General features: G+C 46.7%; 1 protein-coding gene across 1 annotated transcript in view; it reads right to left on the bottom strand.

The window, feature by feature from the left end:
- Window positions 1-26,554, bottom strand: part of LOC119978405 (ankyrin repeat and BTB/POZ domain-containing protein BTBD11-like) — a 53,111-nt gene that overhangs the window by 17,369 nt on the left and 9,188 nt on the right. Inside the window, exons 2-8 of the mRNA XM_038820030.1 lie at window positions 11,222-11,371; window positions 8,808-9,012; window positions 7,479-7,631; window positions 5,594-5,759; window positions 4,011-4,100; window positions 3,628-3,729; window positions 2,702-2,789 (exon numbers count right to left, since the gene is read on the bottom strand). Coding sequence (XP_038675958.1) covers window positions 2,702-2,789; window positions 3,628-3,729; window positions 4,011-4,100; window positions 5,594-5,759; window positions 7,479-7,631; window positions 8,808-9,012; window positions 11,222-11,371 — 954 coding nt within the window. The remainder of the gene's footprint in view (window positions 1-2,701; window positions 2,790-3,627; window positions 3,730-4,010; window positions 4,101-5,593; window positions 5,760-7,478; window positions 7,632-8,807; window positions 9,013-11,221; window positions 11,372-26,554) is intronic.

The raw sequence follows: 26,554 nt of genomic DNA, 5'->3' as shown, positions 1-26,554 counted from the left end.
TGGTAAGTTGCTGCAGTGCCTGTTAGATGATACTGTGGTGAACGTATTGTATTAACCATTCACCATGTATGTTACTGGATCATGCTGTTGCCCATGTGGGCTCCACTTATTGACCATTGTACGATATTACATGGAATGTATCAGGTTGGTGCCCTTGTGGGCTCCGGCCCTGGCTCTGCCCCTTGAGGAGAGGTATAAAGAGCAGCAGCCCTGTAGGCAGCTCTCACCAGCAGAGCAGCCGCAGACAGGCTCTGTTCTAGTCGATTAAAGCCACAGTTTACATCTACTCTCTGTTTCGCGTGAATTGATGGTTGCATCAGATATTCACTGCTGCCATTATGCATCAGTGGTGGAGGGAGTGAATGAAACCACATATCAAGGTGCTGTATGAGTTGCTGATCAAGTGGACTGCTTTGTCCTGGATTCTGGCAAGCTTGTGCCTTGTAGATGGTGAACAGGCTTTGGGGAGACAGGAAGTGAGTAACTTGCTGCAGAATGCTACTCAATGGTAACCCCCAGGATAGTGGGGGATAGTGGGGGATTCAGCTATGGTAATGTAATTAAAAGTCAAAGCGCGATGGTTTGATTCTTTCTTATTGGAGATGGTCTTTGCCTGGCACTTGTGTGGCATCATTATCTGAACAGTTTCAAAAAGTGGTAACCACAATGTAATCATCAGCAAACATCCATCCCCACTTCAGATCTTCAGATGGAGGGAAGGTCATTGATGAAGCTGAAGATTGTTGGGCCTAGGACAAGACCCTGAGGAACTCCTACAGAGATGTCCCAGAACTGATTGACTTCCAACCACCACAACACGTTGGCGACACGGTGGCACATTGGTTAGCACTACTGCTCACAGCACCAGGGACCCGGGTTCGATTCTGACCTCGGGCAACTGTCTGTGTGGAGTTAGCACATTCTTCCCTTGTCTGTGTGGGTTTCCTCTGGGTGCTCCGGTTTCCGCCCACAGTCCAAAGATGTGCAGGTTAGGAGATTGGTCATGCTAAATTGGCCCTTTGGGTGGGGTTGCAGGAATAGGTCGGAGGGATTGGGCCTCGGTAATGTGGCCGTCCAAAGGGCCGGTGCAGACTCGATGGGCCAAATGGCCTCCTTCTGCACTGTAGGGATTCTATGATTCTATGAACCATCTTCCTTTGTGCCAGATATGACTCCAACCAGTGGATACCCATTGACTCTAGTTTTGCTAGGGCCCCTTGATGCCATATTCGATCAAATGGTGCCTTGATGTCAAAGGGCAGTCACTCTCACCTCACCTCTGGAGTTCAGCTCTTTTGTCCATATTTGAACCAAGACTGTAATGAGGCCGGGAACCAAGTGACCCTGGCGGAACCCAAACTGAGCATCTGTGAGCAGGTTATTGCTGAGTAAGTGCCGCTTGATGATCACTTTGTTGATGATTGGCTGGGTTGGATTTGTCCTGTTTCTTGTGTACAGGACATACGGGGCCAATTTTCCCCATTGCCAGATTGATGCCATTGTTGCAGCAGTACTTGAATCGTATTGTTCACCATGCAAGTAGACCTGTGTTATAGCTTCACCAGGCTGATACCTCAGGTGTGCTCCTGACATGCCCTCCTGAACCAGGGTTGATTCCCTGGCTTGGTGGTAATGGTAGAGTGGGGATATACAGGGCCATGAGATTACAGGTTGCGGTTGAGTACAATTTTGATGCTGCTGATGACCCATAGCAGTTCAGTGCGGCATGGTAGCACAAAAGTTTGCACTATTGCTTCACAGTGCCAGGGACCTGGGTTCGATTCGCGGCGTGGGTCACTGTCTGTGCGGAGTCTGCACGTTCTCTTCGTGTCTGCGCGGGTTTCCTCCGGGTGGTCCGGTTTCCTCCCACAGTCCAAAGATGTGCAGGTTAGGTGGATTGGCCATTCTAAATTCTCCTTAGTGTCCAAAAAGGTTAGCTGGGATTATTATGTTATGGGGACAGGGTGGAGGTGTGGGCTTAAGTAGGGTGCTCTTTCCAAGGGCCCTGCAGACTCAATTACCTCTAAGTCCTTCTGACCTCTACGTCCAGATTTGGACTGCTAGATCTGTTCTGAATCATTCCCATTTTACACAATGGTAGTGTCACACACTATAACGGACGCCATCAGTGTAAAGATGGAGCTTCATCTCCACAAGGGCTGTGCGGTGGTCAATTGTGCCAACACAGTCATGCATCTGCGACAGGCAGATTGACGAGGATGAGGTCAAGTACGTTTTTCCCCTCATGTTGGTTCCTTCACCCCCTGCTGCAGGTCCGGTCAAGCAGCTATGTCCTTTGGGACTCAACCAGCTGGGTCAATAGGAATCTAGGGAAGGGCATCTTTGACACTGAGTGTGATGTTGTGAAGAGTTTCTTTAATAGAGGGTAATTTACTTTTGATGTGACATATGAACAGAACAAATAACCGTCTGTGATGATTCGTTAAATTCTAATTTATGTCACGAGTGTTTATAAATTAATTAAAAAATTTTAGGTAAACTTTTTCCTTGTCCCTGATCTCCAATCCATTTCTCGGCCGCAGGCTGGAATGTTTATACCGACTACAACCCAAATTTAAAGAATACGGGAGTCAATCTGATGAATTGCTTCTGTCATCAGGGAACCAGGTTTTGTCCAATGACCAGACCTCCTCGCTCGATTTTGTGCCCACCTCCCACCCTTCTCCTCGTTGTTGTCTACCTGCTGTGGCTGCGAGCTGCAGTGGAGTTTCTGACCAGCTTTCTTCACTAACACAGCCTTCGACATGGGCCCCAGCATCCAACAGCAACTGTAAGGACAGAGAGGGAATATCACACACAGATGAACATCATAATCTTGCATTTAATTACATTCATACAATCACATTTAGTTACACACAGAAATAGTATCCATAGACAAAAACAGGCCACTTGGGCCTCTAAGCATTGAGTGTGCCTGAGGCTCGTCCCACTTTGATTACTTCTGTTCCCATCCTTTTAAAATCCTTTTAACATCCCCCCACCCCCTCAAAAGGATTTGGCCCTGCGCCCCCCCCCCCCCCCCCCCCCCCCCCCCCCCCCCCCCCCCCCGGGGGGTCATTCTGCCAACATCCCACCCCTCCTCTGCCCTCGGCTCTGAAACTATCCTGATCCTGGAGGGACTGTTTGCAATCCCAGTCCAATCAGAGGTGGGACTTTCTCCTGAGTGAAGAGCGGAAGCCCCATCTCCAGTCAATTCACACGTGTCGGAGGGCTAAGTGATTGCAGGACAGGTAACACGGGTGGCGATGTGTTCTCTGCCAACTCCTTGGATGGCGGGCAGGAAAATCCCACCATCCTACAAATCCTAGTCCAGGTCTCTAGAATACACCCACAAATCTCCGACTCTGATGAAAGTGCTGCTCACTGAGGCATGGTTGACAACAATGAAGAGGTTTCATACGGGAAGATGTGTTAAATCCACAGCGAGCACAGGCTTGCTGTGTCTGAGGGCCTTGAACAGTGTCTGAAAACCCTGAGGTAGCTCAAAGCCTCTCAAGCAGCGACACAGTCCTCAGCATTTGGTGCCACCCTCCACCAATCCATGGGAAGTGGGGGTAACTCAATATTTACTGGACTAAATGTACAAAAATTGACCCAGTGCTGTACCTGTGCGACTGATGGGTGGCCAAATGCGACGGCGAAGGAGAGAGCAGTCCAGTGTCGAATCTCTGCATGGACTGATGGGCACTGCTGGGAAATACTTGGCACCTGCAAACGTAGCACAACAGTTCTTAAACTTCGCAAGTCAGCTTTAAATTTATCAGTGTTTAGTCTGTTTGAGTGTCACCGATCATTTGTGTCCAGTCATCCCCACCATAAACCAGGTCTGACACTGCATAGGTCTGATATTAACAGAATTGTTGTGGCGCTGTGACAGGAATATCCCACATTTGTTACAGGCTCACCCTGTCGGTTACTCTCATGCAGTGCGGTGGTATATTTGAAAGCACTCTCGTGTGAAGACTGTGTGTCAATAATGGACGCCTTACCTGAATGTCAATGTCTGCTCCAGCAGTCAGCAGTACCTGGACCATGGCCTCATCCCCACTGCTAGCTGCATACATCAGTGGCGTCAGACCCTGAACAGAAGAAATAGCAATTGAATGCTCTGGGTAAAGAATCAGCTCCAAGGTGAAGTGATCCCCCCTCTGAGGCGATGGGCCTCACAAATAAGGACAAAGGTTATAGGTCAGCCTCACATATTGAGTGAGGAGTGGAAACTAAGTGGTTGTTGGCACTGAATTCTAAGTTGTTACCAGGGCTGTTTCACCCCATACATCGCTGCATTGGGTTGATGAATATAACCCAATGCTTACTCCTGTGAGGCATGGGTTGAAGCTTATTATTGTATAATCCCCTCAGCAGAAGAGGACTAAACCAATGGTTTCTCAATACATGATAGCCATCACCTTCCTCGACCCTCTCAGCTTCCGTGGACATGGGGAAACTTTTTTCAGTTCAGGTCGCATAAGTAGCCAACCTCCCCTTTCCACCTTCTTGCTGAATATTACTTCATAGAATCATAGAAAATAGAAGCAGGAGGAGGCCCTTTGGCCCTTCGAGCCTGCTCCATTATGGCTGATCATCCAACGCATAACCCGAACCCAATTTCCCCCCATATCCTTTGATCCCCTTCACCCAAAGTGCTATATCAAATTGCTTCTTGAAAACATGCAGGGTGCAGTTCCCCCAAATGAGAACAAAGTGCCCTATCGAGCACGTTTAGCTGCATGGTTCACGGCCCATGCAGTGAGGCTAACTGTTGAATTAGGGGCCTGAATGGGGAACGTGCAGCCGAGGCGTACATAGCCCCGTTTTGTACAGTGGGGAGCTCTGCTCAGCGGAACACTCCATTGCAGCGATATCCAAGGCCCCCGAAACAATCCCCGACCTCCCCCCCCAAGCCTGAACGCACTATGGGAGGGTTCCTGCCCCCCCCCCCCCTTCCCCCACCCCCCAACACCCACACCGGGCAACCCCAGCCCAGTTTCGTGTGCAAAGAAATGCCAGCTTGGCCCCTTGGCAGTGCCCATGCCAGCTGGAAATGCCACCTATATTTAAAGTCTATGCAAGCTCAGTTAAGGACAACATTAATAGATGGAAACAAGTCAGATCTATTTATTGAACCATTGTCCAAATTCTTATGTTTGAGGCACTTGGATGGGTTCAGCTGTTGTCTTGTGTTCTCCTCAAAGTGTCAAAATGAACACGAGCTTTGTACCCCATTTATATTGACTTCATTGCCCATATATGGTCAGATTTGTGACTCTACAGATCACAAGCCATTGACGTTTAGGTTACCAAATAACAATAAAAGCCTTAGTTTCAATATTCTCCTTTTCCAGTGTTATCTCAGCAACCTTTACTTCTCTTGTTTGCTTTCCTGAGTTGTGACATTACTCAGGAAGGAGTGGCATTGTGATCAATTATAGTATTTGTAAGCGCAGATGTTAAACCAATTCCAACCTACTAATGTGGTTTAACCATAATCCAACATTACGTTTAATATGGAGTGAAGACAGGACAGCCAATATAAAACTACATCTATATTTCTGTGTCGCCTCGCCCCTACCTGTTCACTAAGAGTGTTGAGACCCTCTGGTCCCAACAATTCAGTGGCTGCGAGCACCAAATCAGTGCGACCACAGTTTAACATCTGAAAGCCCAGGTTCTGTCTCAGCTTCAGCTCGGCCTGCTTGGCATCTAGTCCACGGGTTGTGCATAATGTGCTGTTAATCCTGTCCAGGTAAAACAGAAAGATGTAGTGTTAATCTTGATATACTAAACTTCTAGTAAGGAAATTATTTGTCATCAACTGCCCATCCGCCTTTCACCTCCAGCCTTGAATGGCTTCCACAAGATCCATGAGACCTTACTATTCAAATGTCCCATCAGATGGTACTTCATACATCAGCCATGGCCCAGTGACTAACATACGAAACAGGAGCAGAAATAGACCATTCGGCCCTTCCAATCCAAACCAATCTTCCCTGCAGCCCCCACTCTCATCCAAACAAGCTGAAAAATACCCCAAACCTGTTGGACAATTGCAGAGGCTGACACTTCTGCTCGCTGGGTCCCCTTACCTGCCTCACTTGCAGTCACCCTCTCCTATCCCTGACCATTGACCAAACCAAAAAACCCTGTCCTATGTGGTATGACCATTTCCTGGTATAAAGCATCCAGGTAACGTTCCCCCTCCCTGATTTGCCACAGCGTTCGCAGCTCAGCCTCCAGCTCAAAGCCCTGAGCCGAAGTTCCCCTTGCCTCAAACACTTACTGCAGGCGTGTTTGTCCTGGATCACAATGTTATCCATTGGATAACATGCTCACCTCTTGAGTCCAGGGATTTGAGCATATAATCCAGGCTGACGCTCCAATTCCATACAGAGGGAATGCTGCAATCCTTCATATCAGACATTAAACCGAGCCTCTCAGGGGGAAGTAAAGATCCTAAAGCACCACTGGAAGAAGAGCAGTAGAGTACTGCTCAGTGTTCTGGGTGACATTTATCCTTCTAGCAACACCATTAAAGTAGCTTTCTAGTCATTTATCTTATTGCTGTGACTGGCACTGGCTCTGCACAAATTTAGCTACCACATTTCCAACACGACAATGGTGTCTACTCTTCAAAAAGTATTTCATTGGCTGTGAAGAGCTTTGAGATGCCTGGAGGTCATGTAGGGCACTGTGAGATGTCCATATACAATATGATTCTCAGAAACTGAAGATTATATTTCGGAATTCCATTTCATAGCTGTAAGAGTTTCGCTCGAGCAGACAAGTTGGGAACCAGAGGAATAGGATCACAATGGATAAAATGGATCTCCATATGTCAAGGATAAGTATCGGTGGGGGGGGGGGGGGGGGGGGGGGGGCAGGATCGTATGGGTTGTACCTGCAAGTTTAACTTATGAACAGGGGTGGGCCATTAAATCTCTTGAACCTATTCCGTTATTCAATTAGATAATTAGACCTTCAAGCGGCTATTGGATAGGTACTTGGATTAGGGTAGAATAATGGAGTGTAGGTTAACTTCTTAAGGGCAGCACGGTAGCATTGTGGATAGCACAAGTGCTTCACAGCTCCAGGGTCCCAAGTTCGATTTCGACTTGGGTCACTGTCTGTGTGGAGTCTGCACATCCTCCCCGTGACTGCGTGGGTTTCCTCCGGGTACTCCGGTTTCCTCCCACAGTCCAAAGATGTGCAGGTTGGGTGGATTGGCCATGAAAAATTGTCCAAAATTCTATGATTAACCTAGGACAAAAGTTCGGCGCAACATCGTGGGCCGAAGGGCCTGTTCTGTGCTATATTTCTCTATCTCTATCTATAACGGTTTCTTTGTATCTCAACCCATTTTGCTCCATACTCCAACTTAACAATCCCAAACAGTCCCTCAAAAGGCAAAGTAACAGAGAGTAGATTTGTAGAGGTTGGACGAGTGAAGTTTTGCTCACCTGAGTTGTCGGGGTTCACAATCTACACCTGGAAGCAGAAGTCTGGCAGCCTGTCGAAGGTCACTGCTGTCCACTGTGAGACTGTGCCTGTGTTCTGCCTGTGCGATGCACACCCTGATCCACTCGACCACTGGTGGGAGAATTTCATATGGCCTGAAGGGTGTTTGAAGTCAGGGGCAGGAAAGAAATGCACAAAAAGACAAGCAGAATGATGAGAACATGGATACACATTTGACCTACACTCATCCTGTCTTCAGAAGCTATTACTCAGAGCTCGGTCAGCACCCTCTTATCATGACATGGCAGAATGAAACTCCAAACATTCATTTGTGCATTTGCATATGCACTGGCTCCACATCAACACGTTTAGAGGAAGAGCAGTGAAGATTTTAGGAGAAGAATTCTGGATAAACCTATATTATTTCAGTGAATCAGAACAATGCACATCACCAGCTGGTAGGGGCAATCTCAGCTAACCTCTGCCTGCTGACAATGTCCAGCTGTGTAGCACTCCACCTCTGAAAGTCCCAACAACAGAAAATGTGAAAACCTGTCTTTTTTGGCTCTTTTACAGTCCACACTGAAAGACCACTGGTGGGTATTCCCCCTCGCCTCCTCATATGAAAGCTGGGAAATTTTGTGAGCTGAATGCACATGTGAAACCGCATGGTTCACGCTGCAAGAGTTTAACATAGCAATCATCACTTCTCTTAACTTGCACCAAATCAGTGGTTACCGTATCCTCCATCAAAACCAAACCAACACCGGGGACTTTTTATTTCCTACAGCCATCATGATTCAATAAGGACTCAGCAAGTATTTGAATCATTGCATCACTTTGATGATGTTTTAACCGTAACAGATTGGGATCAATGTTGGTGTCAATGGCATTGTCCAATCCAGGCTGTATCTGACAACTTTGCAAACCAAACACTATTTCCTTTTCTCAATGAGTCACAGCTAATTGTTGATAATAATATAGCTGCTCATTGTCTACCTTGGTTCGTTGATAGCACTCTCACTCTGTGGTCTGTGAATGGGGCTATAAGGCTGACAGCAGAGATTAGATTTGGGTTTGTCTCATGGGTATAAAAGGCTAGAGCTTTGCATGCTCCTTTCAGAGCTCTGAGGTGAGGGCGAAGCAGATTTTACACTGCTCTAGTTTCTTGACGTGGTTCAAGATCCCCTGAAGTGTGCGAAACTGGAACTGTTCACATTGCCGAAAGCCCTGTGGAATATTTGGGATTTTCCCTGAGTGACTAAACTCAGTAAACTGTAGAATTAATCAGTTTGGCCATTTTTGAGAAGCCCCAGTTGCAATGCTCTCACCTCTCACTGCCCAGTTTTACTCTTGGTGGCTCATTGTCGGGATTTTCCCATTCCAGATGAGGGCAGTGCATGTAATAATAGAGCCCATGCAGAGTCTCAGGCTCCCAGGAGTACGGCCCCTTTTTGAAGTGCAGCTGAAATCCTTTCCCGTGGTACTTTGCGCCAAATTGTTGGAAGTAATACATTGCTTGAGAGATAAGGTCACCTGTGGAAGAGATGCAGGACAGTTAGAACTAATTTTCCATGACATTCCATGGCTTTGCCATTACTGCATTCCTCACCATCATCATCCTTTGTGACTGGGGGAGTAGGGGGGGGGGGGGGAGAGAACTGTTGCCAACTCAACTGGAACAGCTATACAAATGTTGTTGCTGCAAGAATAGGTCAGAAGTAGATAAACTAAACTGAGCAACTCATCCCTTCCCCAGTATCTACAAGACACAGGTCAGCAATGTGATGGAATGAGTGAAGCTCCAACAACACTTGAGAATTCAGCACTACGGAGGGCAAAGCAGCTTGCATGATTGTTACCCTTGTCCACCACCTTCAACATTCACTCCCTCCCCTACCGATGCACAGTAGCAGCCGTGTGTACCATCTACAAGATACACTGCAGCAACTCCCCAACATTTCTTCAGCCAGAACCTTCCAAAACCGCAACCGCTACCACCGAGATGGACAAAAGCAGCAATCCCATAGGAATATCACCACCTCCATATTTAGCTCTAAGTCATGTGCCATCCCAACGTGGAAATATATTGCCATTCCTTCACTGTCGCTGAGTCAAAATACTGGAATCTCTTCCCTAACAGCAGTCTCTTCAACACATGGACTGCAGCGGTTCAAAATGATGGCTGAGCACCACTTCCTCAAGGACAATTAGGAATGAGCAATAAATGTTGGCCTTACCAGGAGCAACCCAAGAATGGATGAATAAAATGAAATCCGCTGTATTAGGCTGGAGGGGAGTCTGAAGCATCAGTTGTAGTTAGAATCAATGGTGCTGCCCAGGGACATATAAACATCTCTGTAATCAAAGTCATCAGCTCCACAACAGGCAATAGCTGGCTAGCTATTCAATAATATTCAGCAACCAATGAATAAACTGTCCAAAAACTAACTTGCCTTGCCTTACATTCTCAATGAATTTTAGAACGATTAAATATGCAAACAGTTATCAAAATATTACAGTATAAACCATTCTGCTCCTTCAATCCATGCTATTTGTTAGCCTCCACATTGGCAGTATTCTAATGGTCTCCCCTGATCAGGGCACGGTAGGGTGGCATGGTGGCACAGTGGTTAGCACTGCTGCCCCACAGTGCCAGGGACCTGGGTTCAATTCCAGCCTTGGGTGACTGTCTTTGTGGGATTTACACATTTTCCCCATGACTGCGTGGGTTTTCTCCGGGTGCTCTAGTTTCTTCCCACAGTCCAAAGATGTGCAGGTTAGGTGGTTTGTCCATGATAAATAACCCCTCATGTCCGAAGACGTGTAGGTTAGGTGGGAGTAGGGGGATAGGGGTGGGCCTAGGTGTGTGCTGTTTCAGAGGGTTGGTGCATACATAGATTACATACATAGAACATACAGTGCAGAAGGAGACCATTCGGCCCATCGAGTCTGCACCGACCCACTTAAGCCCTCACTTTCACCCTATCCCCGTAACCAAATAACCCCTTCTAACCTTTTTGGACACTAAGGGCAATTTATCCTGGCCAATCCACCTAACCTGCACATCTTTGGACTGTGGGAGGGAACCAGAGCCGCCGGAGGAAACCCACGCACACACGGGATGCAGACTGATGGGCTGAATAACTTCCTTCTGCACTGTCTGGATTCTATGATCCTATATTGTTTCAGTCCCCTTCTTCTACAACATCTGTTTAATCTATTCTTAAATATTGACATGATCACTGTTTCAATCTGTAACTTCTGTCATGCATTCCACAGCCCAAAACTCCTGTTTAAAACAACAATTTTCCTCTCTATCCTAAATCTCTGTAAAGTGCAATGTAATGCACTACAATAAAAACATGGCTCACATTTTCTGTGACTTTGTTATGTAGGCTTTTTCACATCAATACAATCCAACTGGAAAAGGTTGGGAGCCACAAATGAAATGCAGCCCTAGAGCGACAGGTTGAAGACCCCTGAATTATGTCATGCATATATATATCCCAATTAATATGAAATACCCTCTCATTCGCGCACACAGGGTTCTGGGAAGGGATAAGGGATGATAAGTGTTTCATGCACACAGGGTTCTGGGAAGGGATAAGGGTTAAGTGTTTCATGCACACAGAGTTAAGGGGAAGGATAAAGGTTAAGTGTTTCATGCACACAGAGTTAAGGGGAAGGATAAAGGTTAAGTGTTTCATGCACACAGAGTTATGGATAGTTATGTGTTACTGACTGAGTTCAGCGATGGTGCCCACACAGGTTGCCAGCAGAGCCTGCTCCAGGTTCCTGAGGTCAGAGTGGTTATACAGCTGCCGGTGGATTGATTCTACACTTTGAAAGCGCTCCGTGTACAGGCTGAGGTAGATCGGGAGGCAAGGCACACCTGAGATCACAAGAAACACAGAGATCATTTCAACTGATGGTGAGCTCGGAAAACACATTCAGCAATGGAAAGGCAAATTCCAAAATATAATACAATCCAGACACTTGCTTCACATACCCCCAGTATAATTTACACACAGCAAGATCCCACACAACAAATAAGTTAAATGACCATTTATAGCGGGATGTCCGAGTCCCACCCATCACCGGATTAGAAATTCCCACTCAAAGTCAGCAGGCCTTTTGCTGGATATCAGATTTTCCATCCTGCCTGTGGCGACTCCTGTGGCAGGCAGGACCAGGAAATTGACCATTTCTTTTTAATAGAAAATTGCTCACTCTTCTTTGGAATGGCATTGTGGCATCATTCAAGACCACCTGAGACGGGGATCTGAAACATGGCATGCCTGAAAGTGCAGCACTCCCACAGCACTCTACTGGAGTGCTCAATATGTGCTCAAGTCTCTGTCATGGGACTTGAACCCGTAACCTTCTGATTCAGATGCGAGAGTGCCACTCGATAAGGCTTGACTGACGCCATCTTATTTTGAAATCGAGTCATTCAGGGCTTGACGGAGTCTCTGTTCAGGAACTGTCAGTTTGATCTGTCACAGTTTCCCCATGATCTGATGATCTAATTGTTTATCTGAGCAAAGGTGTGTCTGTACTCTCCACTCTTGGTTCCTTATGCAATTAACTCCTTCCTTTCTGGATTAATTATTACTGAATTCTCTCCTTCCCCAGGTTAACTGCTTCCAGTAATATTTAAGGAGTGAAAATGAATGCTGAAGAACCTCCTGATGTTAACCGCCTCTCTATCCTAAATCTCTGTAAAGTGCAATGTAATGCATTACAATAAAAACATGGCTCACATTTTCTGTGACTTAGAGATAGATAGAGATAGAGAAATACAGCACAGAACAGGCCCTTCGGCCCACGATGTTGTGCCGAACTTTTGTCCTAGGTTAATCATAGAATTTTGGACACTAAGGGCAATTTATCATGGCCAATCCACCCAACCTGCACATCTTTGGACTTAGTTATGAAGGCTTTTTCACATTAATGTGATCAGATGTTAATCTTTCGTTTAATAGTGCAGGTACACAGAAGCTAATACAGTACCTCAGATGCAGTTGAGAACTGTTTTGACTGCCGGCCTGTAATATTGCCAGCCTTGACTTGGTGAACTCCCATTTCAAAGTCAGGTTGTGGGTTTAATCCTCAGTCCAAAGACTTCAGCATATAAACCAGGTTGAATTTCCGGTGCAATGGTGAGTGAGTTGGAGCATTGCCAGAGGTGCTTTATTTTGGAGTGCTGGTAAAAGGAAGACCCTCTCAGGCCAAAGAAGAATTTGGGGAATTCTCTCTGGCATCACCAACAATCTGCCCTCAACCAGCTACAATGAAACAGATGATCCCATTGCTGTTATTGCTGCAGTTCCCACATTGCAACAGGGGCTACAAACAGGGCTACACTTTGAAAGTAAGCTGGATGGAAAATACTTTGGGACGTCCTGAAGTGGTGAGGGACACTGCAGAAATGCAGAGTTGTTCCTATATTACACACCCCCTTTCCCACAGCCACCCTGGCATTCAGACGGGAACGTTTTGGAAAAAGCAGAGGCAGAATTCTTGGGCTTCCTATTTTAATCCGTAACACTGAGAACAACAGCTTTCTGTTTCAATGGATTCCTGTGACTTTAATTTGCAGCTCAGCTCCCTCTCTAACCCTGCTCCCACCCACTCCACTCCAGCTTGGACAGAATGGGGCACACTGATTCAGTGCAGTCACGCTGATGGACCTCTTTGCTCATTGAGTGATCAACACTCTATTAGAATGATATTCAGGCTTTGGAGAGGATATAGTGCAGATTCATTAGGATGTTGCCTTGCATCAGAAAACAATGATACAAAAAAAATGAAAATTTTGTCCAAACATCACAGAAATTTTATATGTTAAAAATTGTTGAAAATGATGAGAGGATGGGTCACGGTAACGGTGAGTCCAATGTTTCCAATAGTTGAGGAGTCTTGAACCAAAGCCACAATAGGTGAAGACTGAGAGCTGAGTGCAGGAGAGATCCCATCACACGCAGAGCTGTGGGAGTGAGGTGCAGAATTCATTTCCAGGGTGAGTGGTTGAAACAGAAACCATCATTCAAGACTAAACAGGTTTCCGGGCCAGATATTTCTTTTAAACTTCAACTTGACATTACTTTGTGGAAAAAACAAAAATGACTGATGCTCTCTTTTCCCCGGTGTGTCTAAATCCATCGCACACAGTCCTGATCACTAACTTTCAGCCTGTGTGTTAACATTAAATCCCTAATAGTCAGTACATCCAGAGCAACGAGAATGGGAATTATGGAGGAGCATTGTTGACTTCACAATAAAATCACTGGCTCACTGCTGTGCCGAGAACTTTCTAGCTGTTGGAATCATTGAAATAAACCACAATGATCAGATCCGCGAAGCCTGCAGCCCGCTCTGTTAGTCAAAGGCAGCTAATTAGGTTAATTTAGAGTTCCCCACAGACGCAAATCCGTTCCATCGGTGTGTCTGTCCCCATTCGTCCATTGGGACCGTATGACATCAGACAGAGTGCTGTCCCCAATAACCCATTGGGACAGTATGACATCAGACAGAGTGCTGTCCCCAATAACCCATTGGGACAGTATGACATCAGAGTGCTGTCCCCAATAGCCCATTGGGACAGTATGACATCAGACAGAGTGCTATCCCCAATAACCCATTGGGACAGTATGACATCAGACAGAGTGCTGTCCCCAATAACCCATTGGGACAGTATGACATCAGACAGAGTGCTATCCCCAATAACCCATTGGGACAGTATGACATCAGACAGAGTGCTGTCCCCAATAACCCATTGGGACAGTATGACATCAGACAGAGTGCTGTCCCCAATAGCCCATTGGGACAGTATGACATCAGACAGAGTGCTGTCCCCAATAACCCATTGCGACAGTATGACATCAGACAGAGTGCTGTCCCCAATAACCCATTGCGACAGTATGACATCAGAGTGCTGCCCCCAATAACCCATTGCGACAGTATGACATCAGACAGAGTGCTGTCCCCAATAACCCATTGCGACAGTATGACATCAGAGTGCTGTCCCCAATAACCCATTGGGGCAGTATGACATCAGACAGAGTGCTGTCCCCAATAGCCCATTGGGACAGTATGACATCAGACAGAGTGCTATCCCCAATAACCTATTGGGACAGTATGACATCAGACAGAGTGTTGTCCCCAATAACCCATTGGGACAGTATGACATCAGACAGAGTGCTGTCCCCAATAACCCATGGGGACAGTATGACATCAGACAGAGTGTTGTCCCCAATAACCCATTGGGACAGTATGACATCAGACAGAGTGCTATCCCCAATAACCCACTGGGACAGTATGACATCATAGAACATAGAACAGTACAGCACAGAACAGGCCCTTCGGCCCTCGATGTTGTGCCGAGCAATGATCACCCTACTTAACCCACGTAACCGGTATACCCGTAACCCAACAATCCCCCCATTAACCTTACACTACGGGCAATTTAGCATGGCCAATCCACCTAACCCGCACATCTTTGGACTGTGGGAGGAAACCGGAGCACCCGGAGGAAACCCACGCGCACACGGGGAGGACGTGCAGACTCCGCACAGACAGTGACCCAGCCGGGAATCGAACTGGGACCCTGGAGCTGTGAAGCATTGATGCTAACCACCATGCTACCGTGAGGCCCCAGAGTGTTGTCCCCAATAGCCCATTGGGACAGTATGACATCAGACAGAGTGTTGTCCCCAATAACCCATTGCGACAGTATGACATCAGAGTGCTGTCCCCAATAACCCATTGGGACAGTATGACATCAGACAGAGTGCTGTCCCCAATAGCCCATTGGGACAGTATGACATCAGAGTGCTGTCCCCAATAGCCCATTGGGACAGTATGACATCAGACAGAGTGCTGTCCCCAATAGCCCATGGGGACAGTATGACATCAGACAGAGTGCTATCCCCAATAACTCATTGGGACAGTATGACATCAGAGTGCTGTCCCCAATAACCCATTGGGACAGTATGACATCAGACAGAGTGCTGTCCCCAATAACCCATTGGGACAGTATGACATCAGACAGAGTGCTGTCCCCAATAACCCATGGGGACAGTATGACATCAGAGTGCTGTCCCCAATAACCCATTGGGACAGTATGACATCAGACAGAGTGTTGTCCCCAATAACCCATTGGGACAGTATGACATCAGACAGAGTGCTGTCCCCAATAACCCATGGGGACAGTATGACATCAGACAGAGTGTTGTCCCCAATAACCCATTGGGACAGTATGACATCAGACAGAGTGCTATCCCCAATAACCCATTGGGACAGTATGACATCAGACAGAGTGTTGTCCCCAATAACCCATTGGGACAGTATGACATCAGACAGAGTGGTGTCCCCAATAACCCATGGGGACAGTATGACATCAGACAGAGTGCTATCCCCAATAACCCATTGGGACAGTATGACATCAGACAGAGTGTTGTCCCCAATAACCCATTGGGACAGTATGACATCAGACAGAGTGCTGTCCCCAATAGCCCATTAGGACAGTATGACATCAGAGTGCTGCCCCCAATAACCCATTGGGACAGTATGACATCAGTCAGAGTGCTATCCCCAATAACCCATTGGGACAGTATGACATCAGACAGAGTGCTATCCCCAATAACCCATTGGGACAGTATGACATCAAACAGAGTGTTGTCCCCAATAACCCATTGGGACAGTATGACATCAGACAGAGTGCTGTCCCCAATAACCCATTGGGACAGTACGACATCAGACAGAGTGCTATCCCCAATAACCCATTGGGACAGTATGACATCAGACAGAGTGCTATCCCCAATAACCCATTGGGACAGTATGACATCAGACAGAGTGGTGTCCCCAATAACCCATTGGGACAGTATGACATCAGACAGAGTGTTGTCCCCAATAACCCATTGGGACAGTATGACATCAGACAGAGTGCTGTCCCCAATAACCCATTGGGACAGTATGACATCAGAGTGCTGCCCCCAATAACCATTGGGACAGTATGACATCAGACAGAGTGGTGTCCCCAATAACCCATTGGGACAGTATGACATCAGAGTGCTGTCCCCAATAACCCATTGGGACAGTATGACATCAGACAGAGTGCTATCCCCAATAACCCATTGGGACAGTATGACATCAGACAGAGTGGTGTCCCCAATAACCCATTGGGACAGTATGACATCAGAGTGCTGTCCCCAATAACCCATTGGGACAGTATGACATCAGAGTGCTGTCCCCAATAACCCATTGGGACAGTATGACATCAGACAGATCTTAACCTCAACCCTTGCACATATGTATGTGTATTTCAATGTGAGCACAAACCTTGCGTGCGTGTGTGTTTATGCGTGTGTGTGTGTTTGTGCACACGTATGAATTCCTGGCAACATGCTATAAAATATAAAGTTCCCATTACACTGTCTCCAAGCTGCAACATATATAACGATGCTGCCTGTCAACAGTGTGATGTTATTAATAACAGAGTGTGGTTGAGGTTGTAATCTACATCCTGCAATGCTGCTAACTTACGCAGTGCGGTGAGAACGCATCGCTATGTCTGCAGCAGAACCTAGCCACTCAGCTCCCCAGCACTGGGCTGATTGACAGAAGCCTGATGAACAGGAAACCAACAGTGACAAAACGTCTTCTGTGGAAAATGAGCTGAATTTTGTTGCTGCACAACCTACGTGTGGCTACAGGAAGGAACATGAGGGCACTGACAGGCTGGATGTCATGTTCCTTCCTTACAGGGGAAAGTATACAGACACTTGGTGTATCACAATCTGAGCTGTCAAATCAGGCAATGACTGCATTTTCAGATATTGTTGGAAATTGAGGAAGAAACAGGAGCAATGGAGAAGGATATCAAGTGAATTAAAGTCAAATTAGATGTGGAAAGAATAATACAGAAAGAGGGAAAGATACATTAAGATTAAGAGAGAGAAAAATACTGAAAGAAAAAATACAAATTTCAACAAGCTCTCCAACAACAATTCTTACTACTTGTCAGAATGAGACTCTACTGTTTAACTTTGTAGGACGGAGATTCAGTCGGGTTGCAGGAATATGAATCTCTTTATTAAAAACGTACCGGTACTGATAAGTGCAAGCTATAAATTTCTGCAGTGAGTTAGCACTGATGCCTCACAGTGCCAGGGACCCAGAGTCGATTCCGGCCATGGATGACTGTCTGCGTGGAGTTTGGGTGTTCTCCCCATATCTCTGTGGATTTCCTACAGGTGCTCCGGTTTCCTCCCACAGTCCAAAGGTGTGCAGATTAGGTGGATTGCTAAAAATCCACCTGCATTAGTGTCCAAAGGTTAGGTGGGGTTATGGGGATAGGGTGGGGGATTGGGCCTAGGTAGGGTGCTCTTTCGGAGGGTCGGTGCAGAGTTGATGGGCCAAATGGCCTTCTTCTGCACTGCAGGGATCCTATGAGTTAATCTGTTGATTAATGCAGCAATTTTATGAAATTCACATGGTGGTTGAGGGCAAGGTACCAGTTTAAGAGAGACTAATGGTGGAATGGTACAAATCATCCTTCAACTTATAGCAAATCAAATCTCACCTCTCTTCCTGACCACAAGCTGCCAGACAATTTACACACGAATAATGGAAAATACCATTATACCCGCCGTTATTTTTCTGAAGTCTGGGCCTTTGAGTCACTGACATTAAGCGCCTGGATCTCTCTTTATTAATTTTCTAACTGAAGAACCTGATAGAAACACTATGTGAGACCAGCATGCCTGAATAATTGTTTCAAATTTGATGCTTCAAGTAACTGTAAAGCTTATTGCTAAATCACTTGAGGTTAGAATGTAAGGTGCTTGTTTCACATTCCCTTTGTGGTGGTGAATATGCCATGCTGTAAAGTTTAGGCAGCCAACCGCCCCACCTTACCCAATGCTGTCTGGTTAATGTGCTCGCTCTGGAAAGTACAGGTGTATTAATTGTGCAACCAAAAGGTCAGCAGCATTCCACATGAGCACAGCACGGTTCTCCTTTACTGGAAACTAATTGGATGAAAGCCACTGGGGCCCCACATTTCTGCTTTCACATCCCCTCAGCGTTATGCGTCACAGATACTGCAGCGTAATCACAGCAAATAAACTGAACACAGAAGCTACAACACAAAATCAGGACATTCGACCACACATAACCTTGGCACATGGTCAAATATTCCAAGTCTTAAAGGAACGAGAATCGACCATTCAGCCCTTCGAGCCTGTACTCCCATTCATTTTGAAATCTCAACTCCATCTACCTGCCTTAGTTTTATATCTCTAGCTGCCCTTACCCCAAAAACATGTGTAAACACAAAAGCAAAACACCGCGGATGTTCAAATGTCTCAAAATGCTGGAAATCCTCAGCAGGCCTGTTAGTATCTGTGGAGCGAGAGAAACAGGACCTTGACCCAAAACGTTAATTCGGTTTCTCTCTTTAAAAAATCTGTTAATCTCATATTTAAAGGTTACAAATGACTTCCAACATCAACAATGGTTTTGGGGGGAATGTTTCAAATTCTTCCTGACATCACGCTTGAACAGCCCAGCTCTAATTATAAACGTTATGTCCCTTTGTCCTCACTCCCCAAAAGAGGAAAGTGGGCGTGACAGCTTCATTACACCCAACTCGGGATGCAACAAGGCCGGTAAGTCTCGCGAGGGGCCTCTCACAAGACTTTCCACGCTCGTAACGCCTTGCAAACTCGTGAGGCGCACGATCTGGCTCCCGACCTCAAAGGGCATGATCCGGATTTGCATATTCAACTGCACAGTTAGGCTCACTTGAATATGTCTGCGCAAGAGTTACCCAAGGCGCGGGGATCTAACGGCCTCACCTCGGAGACCCGCATATTGTTTGGCACTGGTTTCCACAAATGTGGACCAGGTGTACCGGCACTTGGGGGTCTCCCAGGTGATTGGGAGCCCTTGAGTGGTCGGGCTCTGGGTAGGGTGGTACCCTGCCACTCCTGATGCCACTCAAGTATCATGATAGTATCACCTGGGTGCCCAGGTGGCACTGCCAGGCTGGCTGGGGTGATGCCAGGCTGGCAGTGCCAAGGAGCCCAGTTGCATCTTGCTTGTGCCAGGGACCTGGCCTTGACCTTATGAGGTGGGGTGTGGGAGGCCCGAGGATCCATGATTTGGTGCATTAGGGGGTTGAGAGGCCACGTTCCAGAGATCGGCGCGTCATTTAAAAATAAGCTTGTCAGTGCAGGGAATAAGCCTAAGTACAGCCTCAGCGGGGCATCGCCAAGACCCAAAAATGAAGCAAATAGCAGGGTCATTCTCGGCGCTGGTGCTTCTCCCAAGTGCCAGGAAACATCGTGCTAAATGAAACGGGACTCTGTATCATTTCCATTAAATGGCGCCCAGTTTCTCTACCTTCATTTTAACATTTGAAACAGATTTACCAGCCATCTCTCTATAACCCTTATATTGCACTACCAAATAGGGAGCAGGCATTCTAGACCTGGTAATGACACAGGATTAATTAATAACCACATGGTAAAGGAGTCTGAGCGACAGCAATGATAACGTGGTAAGTTTCATGCTGAGTTTGAAGGTACCTTATGAAGGTAAAATGAAATGGGAAATTAGGTTAAAGGGCAGGACAAGAGAGATGCAGTGGAAAATATTTAAAGGACATAATTACAAACTCTGCAAAGATTTCTCCCAGCTATGAAGAAAGACTCTTTGACAGTAATGCATCATCGTGGCCGAAAAAGGAAGTTAAGGACAGTAAGAAATTGAAAGAAACACTGTACAGATCTGCAAAGATTAGTGGTAGGTCAGAGCATTGGTCAGATTTTATCAACCAGCAAAGAGTAGCTGAAAAAAAGGGAAAGCAGATAATGAGACCGGGGCGAAATTCTCCGACCCCCAGCAGGGTCGGAGAATTGCCTGGGGCCGCCAAAAATCCCGCCCCCGCCGTGGCAGAGATTCTCCGCCACCCGGGAAGTGGCAGTGGCGGGAATCTCGCCACTCCGATCGGCGAGGCTCCTGCGATGATTCTCCAGCCCGGATGGGCCGAGGTCCCGCCGCTGGGAGGCCTCTCCCGCCGCCGAGGTCTGAACCACCTCTGGAACGGCGGGATCAGCGGCGTGAGCAGGCCCCGGGGTCCTGGGGGGGGGGGGGGGGGGGGGGGGGGCGATCGAACCCCAGGAGGTGCCCCCACGGTGGCCTGGCCCACAATCGGGCCCCCCCGCTCAGACTCCGGGTCAGTGCCCTGGGTGCACTCTTTCTCCTTCCGCAGCCGCCACGGCCTCTGCCATGGCGGAAGCGGAAGAGAAACCCACATCGCGCATGCGCCGGTGGTGACGTCAGCGGCAGCTGGCCGCTGACGTCACTGCCGGCGTATGCGCCGACCGGCGAAAGCCTTTCGGCCAGCACCGCTGCCGGGGGCGCCGGTTTTTTTGCACCAGTCTTCTGGTGCCAACCGCTCCGGCGCGGGGCTGGCCCCCAAAGGTGGGGAGAATTCCCCACCTTTGGGGAGGCCCGACCCCTGAGTGGTTGGCACCACTCCCCTACGCCGGGACCCTCCGTCACGCCAGGTAGGGGAGAATCCAGCCCCAGGCTAGCTAATATTGCAAAGTAGGTAGTAAGAGTTTCTCCCAAGTACTTAAATAGGAAAAGAGTACTAAAGTGTGAGTCTGGGGAATTGATAATGGCAAACAAGGAAATAGCAGAGACATTGAACAGTTATTTTGTGTCTGTCTTTAATGTGGAAGACTTAGAAAACTTCCTAAAGATACTTGAAAATCAAGAGATGAACGAGAGGAAGGAATTTAAAACAATCACCATCACTTGGGAAAAGGTGCTGGGAAGTCTATTAGACCTAAAAGCTGACAATTCCCTAGGATCTGATGACCAGCATCCTCGGGTCTTAAAATAAGTGGCTGGAGGGCAGCACGGTGGCACAGTGGGTTAGCCCTGTTGCCTCACAACGCTGAGTTCCCAGGTTCAATTCTGGATCACTGTCCATGTGGAGTTTGCACATTCTCCCCCTGTTTGCGAGGGTTTTGCCCCCACAACACAAAGATGTGCAGGGCAGGTGGATTGGGCATGCTAAATTGTCCCTTAATTGGAAAAAATGAATTGGGCACTCTAAAAAAATTTTTAAGTGCCTGTAGAGATAGTAGAGGCATTGTTTATAATCTTCTAAAATTCCTTAGACAATGTAACACCTTTATTCAAAAAAGGAAGGGAGATAGAAACAGGAAATTACAGGCCAATTAGTGCAACATCATAGAATCCCTACATTGTAGAAGGAGGCCATTCAACCCATCAAGTTTGCACCAACCTTCTGATGAACACCCTACCTATGTCCTCCCCTGTACCCGTACCTTTTTTGGACACTATAGGGCAATTTAGCATGGCCAATCCACATTACCTGCACATCTTTGGACTGTAGGGGGAAACAAGAGCACCCGGAGGAAACCCCGCAGACACGGGGAGAACGTGCAAATTCCAGTCACTCAAGGCTGGATTTGAACCCGGGTCCCTGGCGCTATGAGGCAGCAGTGCTAACCATTGTGGCACCGTGCCATCCCAGGTCACAGGGAAATTTCTAGAACTCATTATAAAGGAGGCTATAGCAGGGTACTTTGAAAATCAGAATGCTATCGTTCAGAGTCAGCATGATTTTGTGAAAAGGAAATCATAATTAAATAATTTATTAGAGATTTTTGAAGTAGTAATGAGCAACGTGGATTAAGAGGATACTTGGATTTCCAAACGACATTAAATAAGAAGTCACTTCAGAAGGTAAGGTTATGTGGTGTAGAGGATAACATATTAACATGGATAAAGGGTTGGTTAGCTAACAGGAAGCAAAGAGTTGGGTTCGATGGATCTTTTTCGGGTTGATAAACTATAACTAGTGGAGTGTTACAGGGATTAGCGCTGGGGTCTGAATTATTTACAATTTGCATCTTGGATGAAAAGACTGAATATATGGTAGTTAAATTTGTCAATGGCACCAAGATAGGTAGGAATGTAAGTTGTTAAGACGAGGTAAAGAGATATGGACAGGTTAAGGTGAGTGAGATAAAATCTGGCAGATGGAGTATAATGTGGAAATATGTGAACTTGTCCACTTTGCCAGGAAGAATAGAAAAGCAGCAAATTATTTTAATGGGAGAGATTGCAGAACTTTGAGGTACAGAGGGATCTGGGTGTCCTTTGAATCACTAAGTTAGGGGGAGGTATCTTAGGAAGGGTGCTCTTTCAGAGGGTCAGTGCAGATTTGATGGGCTTAATGGCCTCCTTTTGCACTGCAGAGATTCTATGATGGCCTGCCAATGTCTAGCCCACAGCAGTTATTGGATAATGGTGGGGGCTCTGCCTTGATGCAAGGGCCTACTGACTACCTCGCAACTATACACCCCATATTTCAGCAAAACATGCAGAAGAAGCACAGTTCAATCTTGTAATCTCCTCTACTGCCTATTTGAAACTTTGACTGCAGAATTTTAGGCAGATCATAGAGAAGCTGTGTCAGTGCCCAACTCCTGGATGGCAATCCCAGGAGCGAAACACAATTCAGAAGAATGAGAGTTGACAGGCCTCGGTGCCATTCACAATGCTGGGTCCAGCGCTACATGCCCGAGAAGAGCACAAGTCAAAGCTACCACAGTCCTCAGCCAATCAAGGAGCTGCTTGTCCCTCTGACAAAAGAACTTGTCAATCGACACGATGTTGAAGAAATACTTGTTTTCGTGATGCAAGTAGCTACAAGTCTAGATTGCTTCAGCCTTCCCCTGAACATTCACCAGCATTATGTTTGGGCAATCAACTGCCAAAAAGACAAATGCTTGCTATGTAAGAGAAAATATTCCATTAACATCAGCAACTTTCTGGCACCTCAATGTTATAGCACTGGCTATTCCACTACAGAGAATATCACACCCAGGCTCAATCCAGTGGTTGTCCTGGTGCCTGAGCCCAGTGTTGCTGTCACTGTCTGCTGTTGTTAGACCCCCTGTCACTTTCCAATCTATACTTCTGGGCCCAATATCAGTTCCACACTGCACCACACAGGACAAAACAACAGTTGAAGTTCATCCTGTGGTTTAGTAGCAGTTTGTTTTGTAAGCAATTAATTGTAATTCTTTGATCTTAGCAGCTGTGTTGGAACTTTGGGATTGAACAGTTTAATCTCTCAGTTGCCTTTGTGCTCTTCTCCATGGCCAGTCACATTTTAATTGATCACTGAGTGACACTAATTTGAAGATTAAAAAGCATATTACAGGTCAGACTGGAAGCAGCAAGCTGAATTACCCCAACATTAACCATAATCATTCACAGGATACTTAATCCTTTTAACCCTGACAGGTTTAAACACGATTGGGAAATGTTTGGTGTGATAAATGTTTTGTTCAAAGGTGCACTGTCGTTAAAGAATTGTGCAATACTATTTTCACCACAGAACGGGGGGGAAGGATTTGCTGCAATTATGTCACCCTTGGGTTGTGTGTTCCCACGCTACTTAGACAGAAAGGTTTGTCAAACGAGTTTAAAATCAGACTGCAGCTTTTTAATCTCACAGATCAAAACTCTATTAATCACCACAGAGAACAGACATGCCTGTCACCTCTCCTTTCAGTCTTAGATTTTCAGGATAACCGCCCTTTCTCTTTAAACACTGCAGCTCAGGATCAATATACTGGTTTTGGAAGGGGTGTGGTGTAAATTCACCGTGGATTAAAGATTAAATTACAGGTTGCAAGGACTCGTTTTCCATTCCCTTAGAAGGTTGATGGTGATCTTATTATGGGACTTGGTGACCAATCCTGCCTGACAATGCTCCTGTGAAACACCTTCGGACATTGTTAATCTATTAACGGCGCTGTACAAGTGCAAATTGCCATTGCTGCTGATCTGATCGAGGTTTCAAAATGACAGATTCAATGGCATAGGTGGATAGAAGCTGCGGGAATACAGTTCAAAGGTCAAACCCTTAAAATTAGTGCTAGGCTATCGGGGAGAGAAATCAGGAAGCACTTCTCTGTACAAAGTATCACTGAATCAGGAAATGGTTATAGCACACAAGACCATTCAGCCCATTGTATCTGTCGGCTCTCTGCAGCTCGACTCACTTCCCTGCCTTTTCCACGTTGCTCTGCATATTTCATTCCCTTCAGATATGTCTTGTTTGAACTTGCCTCCACTGCACTCACAGGCAGTACCTTCCAGATCCTCAATACAGCTTAAAAAAACATTTCCTCCCAATTTCGTTCTTCTGTAGCATAGTGGTTAGCACAGTTGCTTCACAGCTCCAGGGTCACAGGTTCAATTCCCGGGTTGGGTCACTGTCTGTGCAGAGTCTGCACGTTCTCCCCGTGTCTGCGTGGGTTTCCTCCGGGTGCTCCGGTTTCCTCCCACAGTCTAAAGATGTGCGAGTTAGGTGGATTGTCCATCTAAATTGGCCTTTGTGTCCAAAAAGGGTTACTGGGTTGCAGGGTTAGGGTAGAGACATGGGCTTGAGTAGGGCGCTCTTTGTAAGGACCGGTGCTGACTCGATGGGCCAAATGGCCTCCTTCTGCACTGTAAATTCTATGATTTTTTTCACCCATCATCTGAAATCTGCGACCTCTGATTGGTCTTTCCACCAATGGGAAAGTGTTTCTATGTTTTCTGTCCAGATGATTTTGAATTCTACCACATCGCCTCTTAATCTTCTCTTCTCCAAGGGGAACAGCTCCAGCTTCTCCCATCTATTCAGGGAACTGATGTCCCACATCCCTGCAAACATTAACAGAAATCTTTTCTGCACCCTCGCCATGTGGTGCCCTGACTCCAGTGAAGGCTGAAGCAAAGTTGAATAAAGGGTCACTAATAATAATCTTTATTATTGTCACAAGTAGGCTTACATTAACACTGCAATGAAGATACTGTGAAAAGCCCCAGTCGCCACACTCTGGCGCCTGTTCGGATACACTGAGCGAGAATTCAGGACGTCCAATTCACATCTTTCGGGACTTGTGGGAGGAAACCGGAGCACCCGGAGGAAACCCACGCACACACGGAGAGAACGTGTAGACTCCGCACAGACAGTGACCAAACCGGGAATCAAACCCGGCTCCCTGCTGACCGTGTTACCGTGCCACCCTTTGCTTCACATTCTTTGCTTCTATTTATAATGTCCACAATTCCATGTGCTTTCTCAGCCTGCCATGTCACCTTCAACAATTCACAGTGACAGGGTGACCTCCTCGTTAGCCTGCTCCTTGGCTGGGCCGAGTTGCTCATTAAACAGGTCCAGGCTGTGAGCAGTTCAGGAGATTGTTTAGCCCCACTGTCTGCCTTTTTTCCATGGTTACATCCAAGTCAGGGTATTCCTGGCGAGGGAGCACGTTGTGTCCACAGGTACACTCGAAGCCTTCCGCAACCAATGGATACAACAGGGGTTGGAGAGCTTTATCAGCCCCAGGAACATTATTTAAAATTCTGGTTTGCATTACAGTGCCCTGTTTAAGGTGTTGCACCTTAACAAGTGGCAGCATGGTAGCATCATGGTTAGCACTGTTGCTTCACAGCGCCAAGGACCCAGGTTCAATTCCCGCCTTGGGTCCCTGAATGTGTGGAGTCTGCACGTTCTCCCCGTGTTTGCATGGGTTTCCTCCTGGTGCTCCGGTTTCCTCCTGCAAGTCCCAAAAAGCCATAATAATAACCGTAATTGGTGTCATAAGTAGGCTTACATTAACACGGCAATGCGTTTGTTAGTTGAACTGGACGTTCTGAAATCTCCCGCTGTGTACCCGAACAGGCGCCAGAGTGCTGCGACCGGGGCTTTTCACAGTAACTTCATTGCAGTGTTATGTAAGCCTACTTGTGACACTAATAAAAATTGTTATTATTTTGTTAATTAATTTGTTTCAGTGATAAGCCCAAAAGAATATACTCCTGAGCGTCTCTGTCCTTGCACCAATATAGAATTATATATCTTTTATTATATATTTTCTTTCATAAATTGAATACTTATTTACTGGAACTGGACTCCTTGAGCACACAAGAACATGATTTAGGCTGACAGTTCAATGAGGGACTG

This window comes from Scyliorhinus canicula, chromosome 15 (assembly GCF_902713615.1).
Source record: "Scyliorhinus canicula chromosome 15, sScyCan1.1, whole genome shotgun sequence".
NCBI classification, from domain to species: Eukaryota; Metazoa; Chordata; class Chondrichthyes; order Carcharhiniformes; family Scyliorhinidae; genus Scyliorhinus; species Scyliorhinus canicula.
This window is presented reverse-complemented; position numbering and strand designations above follow the sequence as displayed.